General features: G+C 38.5%; 2 protein-coding genes across 4 annotated transcripts; one reads left to right on the top strand and one right to left on the bottom strand.

Annotated features, from left to right (window-relative positions):
- The first annotated feature begins 173 nt into the window (after positions 1 to 173).
- Positions 174 to 5,201, top strand: LOC147155964 (ADP-ribosylation factor-like protein 5B). Its single transcript, XM_086066147.1, has 6 exons — positions 174 to 553; positions 1,359 to 1,419; positions 1,620 to 1,767; positions 2,721 to 2,804; positions 2,892 to 3,043; positions 4,451 to 5,201. Exons 1-6 carry the CDS (start codon positions 508 to 510, stop codon positions 4,497 to 4,499), a joined length of 540 nt encoding a protein of 179 aa, XP_085922273.1. The 5' UTR covers positions 174 to 507; the 3' UTR covers positions 4,500 to 5,201.
- LOC147155963 (repressor of RNA polymerase III transcription MAF1 homolog) lies at positions 5,154 to 9,971 on the bottom strand. Of its 3 annotated transcripts, none has more exons than XM_086066144.1 (8): positions 9,399 to 9,971; positions 8,659 to 8,747; positions 6,957 to 7,088; positions 6,709 to 6,871; positions 6,487 to 6,608; positions 5,843 to 5,962; positions 5,660 to 5,767; positions 5,154 to 5,595 (listed from the first exon to the last, which is right to left on the bottom strand). In XM_086066144.1, the coding sequence occupies exons 2-8, from the start codon at positions 8,739 to 8,741 to the stop codon at positions 5,571 to 5,573; spliced, it is 753 nt and encodes a 250-aa protein (XP_085922270.1). In that variant the 5' UTR covers positions 8,742 to 8,747; positions 9,399 to 9,971; the 3' UTR covers positions 5,154 to 5,570. The 3 variants fall into 3 exon arrangements, with proteins under 3 accessions (XP_085922270.1, XP_085922272.1, XP_085922271.1); XM_086066146.1 differs by having other exon boundaries at positions 8,659 to 8,744; XM_086066145.1 differs by lacking the exon at positions 9,399 to 9,971 and adding an exon at positions 9,135 to 9,206.
- Between the last annotated feature and the right edge of the window lie 316 nt (positions 9,972 to 10,287).

Here is a 10,287-nt window from a genome sequence, read left to right as displayed (position 1 = left end):
CCCTTGCGCAAAAAAACAATGTATTAAATTTTTTTTTAATAATAATATGTATATTATATAATTTATAGTCTAAAAACGTGTCGTGATTAGTTAACAGTTTTTAAAGGGGGGAAAGAAGAAATAATAATGCGTCGTAGCGTGATGACGTCAGCAGCAGATCGTTCACTATGTGGCTTCTTTGCGCCGCAGCCGGCCCAGTTGACGCGGAGGGCTGTCGCACCGTCAGACGAGTCGACACATACCGCAAACTCGTTGCGGCTCTCTTGACACTGAAGACGCTGCCTAAAAAACCCCGAGTTGTCTTTTGCCACATTTGCAGATGTCTCCGGGGGGGCGCATTGGAGTGCGCGCTGGGGGAAAAATGTCGCCTTACGCTTTATAGCTTAGCTTAGCCGCCGTGTGTCTGGACTTGCAGCTCGCCACCGACCGACGGATGTTCGGAACAAAGAACGGACGGACAAACAGACATTGGCATCTTTTTTTTTTTCTTGTTTCTTTTTTTAAACAATGGGCCTCATATTCGCTAAACTGTGGAGTTTCTTCTGCAACCAAGGTACGTAAAGAGTTCTTTTTTTTTTACGGTTGCAAGAAAAGCAAACAAACAAAACGACTTCTATTAGCTTTTGAGCGACTTTTCTATTGACTTTGTGACTGTTTTCTATAAACCCTCCGTTATTTTTTTTATTGTGTGAGTTGCTTTTAAAGTTGTCAAATTTGCATGAGAACAAAAGAGGTAGGAAAAACGATTTCTTGTTTTGTTATGTTGGACTTATGTTGGTTGATTGACGGTCGATTGATTAGCACTGTCTGGGTAGGGTAGCAGCATCTATGACGTCACCGTGGTTGGACTCGATTTTCAGAAATGTGCTTAAAACTTTTTATCTGAGGAGCTTTGGGTTTTTTTCAAGCATTTGTATTTTTTGTGGGGGGGGGGGGGTTGGATGAAATTTAGCTTTTTCTAGGGTTTGTAATAGGATATCTTAATTTTATGAAAATTATTTTACTTTTACGGGTTAGAGAATAATCATAGTTTCACAAGAAAAATATTTTGATTTTATAAGAATACTTTATTTAAAATAAATTATTTTTTTGGGGGGGGGGGAGGGGAATTTGATAACTGGAACGCTTTATTTCACAAGAAATTTCTTTTGCGAAAAAATCTACGAGATGGGAGAAAATTTTATTTTTTTGTGGAAACTGACGTCATGTTTTCATATTACTAAAACAATTGAACAAGGGTGTGTCGACTTTTTAATCCACTACACATACTTGACGCCCTTATTACAATGTCGTAGGACGTGATAGACGAGACTCGTGTTATTTATGTTTTTGTTTTCGTTTTTGTTTTTTTTGAACAGAGCACAAGGTGATCATCGTTGGCCTGGACAATGCCGGCAAGACCACCATACTCTATCAGTTGTAAGGCCCCTAAAAACAACAATAAATCTTTATTATGTGACATACATTAGTTCTTTGTACACATGTAAAACATTTTTATCATATACAAAAAATACATGTTATCTATCTACATACTAACAGCTAGCTAGGAGAGCAGCTAGCTCGGGAGCTAGCTAGATTAGCTAGCTTGTTGTGTACCTAATGAAGTGTCCTTTCATTAGTCTGATGAACGAGGTGGTTCACACGTCGCCCACCATCGGCAGCAACGTGGAGGAGATCGTGGTGAAGAACACGCACTTCCTCATGTGGGACATCGGCGGACAGGAGTCGCTCAGGTCCTCCTGGAACACGTACTACTCCAACACCGAGGTACGCACGCACGCACACGCACGCACTCGCACAGATGTGCGCATGAGGGCAGATGGTGTGTTTGTTCACAGCGGCTGAGGGGGCCGCTCCGGGTCAAAGGTTAAGCGTTGACAAAAAGGGACCCCTCCGAAAAGCAGAAAGTCTCTTTGACGCCTTCTCACATGCCGCAGTAGCTACGAAATGTCAAATGTGATTGATTATAGAGTCCAGGGTGTGAAATATAGAGCACTTTTTTTTGTAAAAAATTTTTTTTGTTAGATGAGAGGAAAAGTGCAAGATTTACATAAACAATAAAAATATCACAATTCTTTTTAATAAATTGTATTTTTATGAGAATTTGTGTTCAATTTTGCAAGGGGAAATTGTGCCAAAAAACAGATTAACTTTTTTTTTTTTAATGCTATTTAATAATGTCATAACTACTTGATTTTATAAAGTACAATATTATGGAGTCAAGTTTTTATTTTTTTTATTTATTAGGAGGCTGTAACAGATAAACATGACAAGAACTTTCTTAATTTTGAGTGGAAAATAAAAAATAAAATAAGATAAATAAAAGCCTTTCAGACAATATTATCATTTTATACTCATGAAAAAAAAAATACTTTTGAGACAATGTTGTAGTATTAGAAGTTTTTGAGATTTTATGTAAAATAATTTTTTAAATCTAGTGTTTACAAAAACTTAATTTTTATGAGGTATTAAAAAAATACAATTAAATTAAATCTTTGATTACATTTTAGTGTAGCATTGTATAAAACTAATTTTTTTTTAAACCCCAGAGTATTCCACGGTAGCTGAAAGCGGCTCAAACGACGAGTGAGACTTGTGACCCGCTTGGGCCGTCGTCACCAGGCGTGTCTTTTGACGCCTCCGACTGTCTCTGGCGTCTTTTGTTCCTTTTGCTTCCTTTCGACACTCACTTGCTGACTGCTTTTTGTGTGTGCGCGCAGTTCGTCATCCTGGTGGTGGACAGCACCGACCGAGAGCGTCTGGTCATCACCAAAGAGGAACTCTACAGGATGTTAGCTCACGAGGTAAACGTCCGGACCTTCCTCTTTTGTTATGTTAATTTGTTTGTTTGCGTTGACGGAGCCGATTGTGACGTCCGTCTTCCTGCGCAGGACCTGCGCAAAGCGGCCGTGCTGATCTTCGCCAACAAGCAGGACATGAAGGACTGCATGTCGGCGGCCGAGATCTCCAAGTACATGACGCTGAGCGCCATCAAAGATCACCCGTGGCACATCCAGTCCTGCTGCGCTCTCACCGGGGAAGGGTACGAGACACATGACGCACCCACATCGCATGGAAATAACATGGGGAGCTCGTGTGGTGGTGGTGGTGGGGGAGGGGCATCATTTTGTCATCTTAAAAAAATTCGCTTCATGGCTTTTTTTGTAAAGACACAAATTTTCTCAGAAATGTGAGAAAATGTTTTGCTTTCTATGAGAGGGAATAAATACAATAAAAAACGAATTATTACACGCAAAAAGTTGAAGTTTTCCAAAAAGAAAAAAGTACACCGTGACAAAATAACACTAATAATTCAGCAGGATTTTTTTTTAAATGACCTTGTATAGTAAGGCGTATATCTTTATTTTTTTAAACGACCATATATAGTAAGGCGTTTAAAAAAAAATATAACGACCATGTGTATATGTAGTAAGGTGTTTATTTATTTATTTTTTAAATCGACCATCTGTAGTAAAGTTTAAAAAAAAAAGTATATATTTTTATTTTTTAAACGACCATGTATATATAGTAAGGCGTTTATTTTTTTTTTAAACGGCCATGTGCAGTAAAGATTTTTTTTTTGTAACGACCATGTATAGTAAGGCTTTATTATTATTTTTTTCGATCATGTATAGTAAGGCGTTTGTTGATTTATTTTAAACGAGCATGTATAGTAAAGTTAATTAAAAAAAAAAAAAAAATTATAAACGACCATGTGCAGTAAAGTTTTTTTTTTTTGTAACGACCATGTATAGTAAGGCGTTTATTTATTTATTTTAAACGAGCATGAATAGTTAAGTTAATTTAAAAAAATTTAAATTAAGGCTTTTTTTTTTAAACGACCATGTATAGTAATTTTTTTTTTTACGACCATGTATATAGTAAGGCATTCATTTATACATTTTTTAGAACGACCATGTGTAGTAAAGATTTTTTTTTTTGTAACGGCCATGTATAGTAAGGCTTTTTTTTTTACGACCATATATAGTAAGGCTTATTTATTTATTTTTTTCGATCATGTATAGTAAAGTTAATAAAAACAATTTTTTTTATTAACGACCATGTATAGTAAGGCGTTTTTTTTATAATTTTTTTAGAACGACCATGTGAAGTAAAGTTTTTTTTTTTCTAACAACCATGTATAGTAAGGCGTTTATTTATTTTAAACGAGCATTTATAGAAAAGGTAATTAAAATTATTTTTATTTTTTTTAGAAATGACCATGTGCAGTAAAGTTTTTTTTTTGTTTGTTTTTTTATAGTAAGGCGTAATTTTTTTACGACCATATATAGTAAAGTAAAGTTTTTTTTTTCTAACGACCATTTATAGTAAAGTTTTTTTTTTTACGACCATGTACATATTGTAAGGCGAAAAAATATCATTTTCATTCAAGATATAAATTTGACTGTAAAAAATACTTGCCTTAGACAATTTTCATTTTTTGTTCTAGCTTGTGTCAAGGACTGGAGTGGATGACATCACGGGCCGGACTCAGATAGCAGCCCCCCTTTCCCTCAATTCTTACATGGACTTCCTTCGAAGGACCCCCGCCTGAGACGTCTGCCTCATTTCCTTCGGTTTTGGGGGAGGGTTCACGCAGCCACACGCTGATTTGACAGGCCGCACCACACGGACGTGTGTGCATTTTGGGCCGGAAACGCAACGCACCCATGACGTCAAAGGACATAAGCGATGTTGACTGTGCTTTTAAAAAATATATATACTTTTTGACTTCATCACACACGACATACATACTTTTGTGTTGGTTACATAAGCTACAACATAGCAAGCAAAAATAAGCTTTTTTTTACTTTTTTTCTCTTGAACTTGAAGTGTTTTTTGTTTTTTTACAGTATTTTAAATTCCACTATTTAATGTCATTCTTTTGAAGCGTTTAACCGGACAAGGATGTTTTTTGTTTGTTTGTTTTTTTTGCTACCAGATAAACGGTGCTCTTGTGCGTTTGCGAGTACGCAACACACTTTTGTAAAAGGAAATAAGATGGCGGTGCAGTATTTGAGCCATGCGAGTCAACAAAAGTCCATCAGCAGCCTTAAGCGGCGTCTTGTGCGACAGGACGGAAAAGGAAAGTCTTGTTGTGGACACAATTGAGCCATACGTGTTGAACCAAAGAAATTCAAATGACACACAAATAAATGTTTCACATGAGCAATATATTAGAACACAGAAAAGAAAGCACAGATACATGTGGTCATTATTTAGCTTGGTTGAACTCTACATTCACGTTTGCATGGAAATGAGGCGCACACAAATGTAGAAAAACAGGAATATTTGGGACACACACAAAAAAGGAAAATGTTTGAACGTAAAAGCAACAGTAAGCAAGATTTGTTTATAAAAGTGGTGAGCGTTTTGTGAAAGAAAATGTCATAGCTTAAAAACAAACAGTAACACAAGTTCCAGCCCAGGAAACTGCCTCTTTTCTTTCTCTTGTCGACTTTCTCGGACATTTGGAGTCTCTTCACTGCACGTTTGTTTAAAAACTGGAAAACTAAAACATGCATTTAGTCTAAAAAGCGTGGGAGGGGCTTTGGATGAACGGTGACGTCTCACACGCACACGACTCTGGGACACCTGCAAAACAAAAACGGCAATTGTTGACGTGTCCTCAAGATGGCGCAGACCCAAATGAGCCCACCTGTCCTCTGTGAAGCCGTCCAGCTCCTCCTCTTCGTCGTCCTGGTCGTCCAGCTCCATATCCAGCTCGTCGTTGTCCAGGCCGTCTCCGCCGTAGCCGCTCAGGACGCTGGCGGGTGGGGGGGCGATAAAAGTGAGCCGGCGCGGTCGGAAGTGGGCGGAGTCCTAAGCAAAATGTGCTTACCTGACGTAGCGGCACGTGAGGAAGACGATCCTCTTCAGTTTCTTGTTGTAGAAAAAGTAGTTGAAGGACCACAGGCTGCCATCCTCCCCGAAAGGATCCGAGTCCAGATCGGGATTGTAGCTGACAAAGAGAAAGGAAAACAAAAAAGTCGATGCCGTGTAGGAGAAATGTCTTGCGGCCACCAGAGGGAGACATTTAGTCACAACCAATTGCCATAGGAATTGAATGGTGCATAGCAACATACAGTAAAGATGTGCATTAGGAATGCTCCTTTTAGCTTGATGCTAACACATAATGGAAAACACCATTGGCGAGCTAACACTTAGCCTGGTTGGGGCGGCCACTTAAGAATTTGGAGAAACATGAGAGTCTGAGAAGTAAATTTTGATTTTTTTTTCTCAAACAATTTTTAACATTAAAACACAATAACACTTTGAAAATGTGGGATGTTTTTCCCTTAAAAATTTTTTTCTTAAATACATTGTACTTTCCTTTTAAAAGTGTTTTTTCTCAACTTACAAAAAAAAAATATAAAAAAATCATTGTGGAGGGATGAAAAATAGTTTACCACCAAAGTAATTTTCTTGTCTTAAGAAACTCTCAAAGCCAAATAATTAGTTTTTGTAATGTGTTGGATGGCTTACCTGTAGATGTCGCAGGCGGGCAGGTTGATCTCCTGGTCGATGGCGTTCCACAACTCGGGTCCCAGTGAGTTGAATCCTTCCCCCACGGCCGAGAACAAGCTGCTGTTGACCGCGTTGGCCACCTGACCACCACCAAAAAAAAAAACAATTTCATGAGGCGTCGGCTAAAAACAAAAAAAAGATGCTGTCACGCCGTAACAATTATTTTCCCGCTGTACTGACCCAGTTGAGACTCGGCTCCCTGCTGAACTCGTGCGCCCGCGCAGCGCTGAAGTCGTAGTCGGGCCTGAAGGACTCGTTGAGCGTGGTGATGAGGTAGAAGATGGTCTTCCTGCAGCACTTGTCGCTCAGTGGGTTCTCCCCGTCCTCGGCGCTCTTGGCCAGCCTGACGGAAAGAAGATATTCGACGTTACGGAACGGGTGACGATTGTTTTGGGGTTTTTTTGTGGGGCGGGGCCATGCCAACTGACAGCTCGGGACTGGCGGCGCTGGCGGACTGCGGCGGGGACAGAGCCTCCAGGATGTGCGGCTCGCCCTCCTGGCAGAACTGCTTGAACATGTGCTTGTCGTCGCCCGCCATCTTGCACGAGTAGCTCTCGATCCTGTCGGTGGACATCAGAAACGTTACTTTTCAAAATGGAGCTCAACCGCAAGAGAAAATGGCCGCCAAAAGTCTTCTTTTAGTTTTATTAAAGAATTTTGGGAAGAAAAAAAGAAGCTCAACATCTGCTCATTTGTCACTTTTTAAGCACACTTGCCAACCCGATTAGACTCAACATTTAGAAACAAAACACATTTTTGATTAGAAAAAAAAATTATAATAAAAAATAAAAATTCTGTGGGAAGCAAAAATATCTAAGCTGATTTTAACTTACAACTACCAAATAAAAAAATATGCTAACTAAAAAATGTTTTCCCTTGTTTTACCAAAAAATTCACATATAGTATAATCTATGAAGTATTTACAAATAAAACTATATAAAAAAATCTGAAAGAATTAAAAAATATTGTTCAAATATAGTATGATAATTTATGAAACATTTAAAAATAAAACTACATTAAAAAAAATATATAGTTCAAATATAGTATCATATTTTGTGAAATATTGACAAATACAACTACATAAAAAATATGGAAGAAATTTTAAAACATAGTATTATAATTTGTGTGATATTTACAAATAAAACATTTAAAAAATATCTGAAAATAACATTTAAAAAATTTATTTTTATGTCACTTTTACATTGTGTCACATTCGATTGACCTAAATGTTGTGGCCTGTACATTTCATTTCCATAAGTGACTTTCAGCTATGACTACTTGAGGCCAAACAAAACGAAACAAAAATTCAAAAAGTGGAAGTGTGCTCGCTGCTCTCCAGACAAGATTAGCCGCACGTCAACACTTATCTCCGAAGAACACGTGACGAGAAACGAGTTGCTACATGCTGTGCTTTTATTTCTTAAGGTCAGGCGCGGTTGAAATGCGATACGTGGGAACAGACCGTCACTTACGCAAGAGCGAGACGCTTGTTCCAGTCAACACTGACGAGGAGCAGCAGAGACCGTTTTGGAGACATAGCTGACCTCCTTTAACCCCCCCCCCCCCCACGCTAACGCAAACACAGCCGATGTCAACAAACAACACTGACACACAACAACACTGAGCAGACACCAAAATCCTTCAAAAGTTGTTATTGTAGCTTTTTTATTTTTTTTACTTTGACAGTGAACTCAATAAAAATTCGCCCGACAACAAGCAACAGTTTGGCTTACTGTATAAAACACAAATGCGGCATTTTCCCTCTGCCTGCTGCTGCCTCGCTAATCTGCTAAGCGGACTAAATGTCAGCAAGCTTTTACTTAACTGTAGCTGCCTAAGCACACAGTTTATTTGGGTAAAATGTGTATTGAACGTTTATGTAAAGTACATTTCAACTGAATGGTTACTCAAGTAAAGTTCTTTTAATTTCCCTAGATAAAAAAAAAAAGGTTAATGTTCCAGCTGTGCATGTTACAGTGGCTTACAATAAAATTAAATACATTTTCTCATGCAATTTTGCGTACATGCTGACAACCGATTTCTATAGCAACTTTCAAAAAAACTCCAGGGATGTTTCTTTAATTTGCTTGTTTAAATAATGAATGAGATTAGTAGAAAAAAAAAACTCACCTGCCAAGGATACGAGACTCTCCTGTTTCAGCACACAGCCGTGAGCTGAGCGCCTCAAAACTCGAGTTTTCCAGCAACTTCATCGCCTTCTGGGGAGGGGAAATATATATACGTTTTTTGTATACGTTGTAAAAAAAAAAAAAGAAAAATGAAAAAAAAAAAAGATACCATGTTGAATTACTTTTAGAAAAAGATTGGTGATTAATGAAATGTGCAAAGTAGATTAAAATAAATTGTGTGACGTGTTTTTTTTAAACATATTTTCTTTACAATTAAAAATGTGAATTATAACCTGTAAAATTGTAAACAAAACAAACCACAAATTAAGCAACATCAGCAGCATAATTGAAAAAAATTGCCTTTTAAAATTTTACAAATAGGTTTAGATAGGACCTAAAAACCTGTAGAACTGAAAAGCAATAGCACACAAGAAAAACATTAGCCTTCAAGATAATAAAAAAAAAAGAAGATGTTACCAAGCATTACTTGCTTGACCTCTGCAGCCTCCCCGCCGATTTAAGGGGGAAACAACATAATTGACTATTTTGCACGGAAAAGGGGGCGTTTGACAGCTTGTTTGTTTTGAGAAAAACAAGAACAAGGAAGAGTGAGCGCACCGCCATCTTGAGGTCATTTTTTACAATGACCGCCATTTTCTCCCAGCCCCTCCCCCACGCAGTTTCCCATCGTCTTCCTGCTTCCATTTAGCAACATATATTTGCACCTCAAAAATCACTTACCAAATCGATATTCCTCGATCACTTCGACGTTCCACAAACGCCGCTTGGTTTACTCTTGAGTCTTCTCGGCGCTTTTTTTATTTTGCTGGGGTTTGTCGCTCCGGTCACCTCCAAGCTAATATTAGCAGCTAGCTCTGCCTGCTATTATTATTGTTGTGATTTTTTTCAGTCGTCTTCCTTCTCTTGTGCGTTTACAGTCGAGCAATTAGTGCGCGTTCAAGCATCTTTTACAAGCACTCGGTCGAGAATGCGCCACTCTGAGGCTCTTTCGGTTTATAGAAAAACTACTCTTTCCGATTAAATGCGACGAAATTAAATCGAGTGACTGTTTGCGCACGTCTTGGTCCGTCTGCAGCGGCATCCCTTTCGACCTAATTGCACAAAAAAAAAAAACTAAGGCTTTCTTTTCGCGGTGGATCAAGTCGCTGTTGTCCAAGCGACCGATCAGTCGGACGGTAGTAAACGAAAAAGCGACGTAAAAGCCTTATATCCAGCCAAATAGTTGGGAACGGTCAACAAAATCCGCAGAGTACTTCTGTTTACGAACAACACAATCGACTGTCTGATGGAGACAAGCCCCCTTTTCATTTATATAAATCCTACTGACGTATCGTTTTGTGTTGTGATTGGCTGGCCTATGCATCGGTCATACAAGGGCGCGAGCAATTGGTCAGAGTTCGTCTCCGTATACGCTTCGTGATTTGGCCAGGGTGTATGTCAATCATATGCGAGTTCTCGTGATTGGTCAGAAATCTCTTCATGAACCCTGCCGATGTTTTGACTTCGTGGAAAGGACATAGCATAACGATAAAGATTATATTGTACAAAGTGATCACAAAACCAAGTCATTATTTATTTTATTGCTAGTAAGATGATGCACATTTCCCCA

Source organism: Leptonotus elevatus, chromosome 21 (assembly GCF_054856555.1).
Source record: "Leptonotus elevatus isolate MCC_2025b chromosome 21, RoL_Lele_1.0, whole genome shotgun sequence".
NCBI lineage: Eukaryota > Metazoa > Chordata > Actinopteri > Syngnathiformes > Syngnathidae > Leptonotus > Leptonotus elevatus.
The sequence above is the reverse complement of the archived record's forward strand: the minus strand, read 5'-3'. Positions and strand labels throughout refer to the sequence as shown.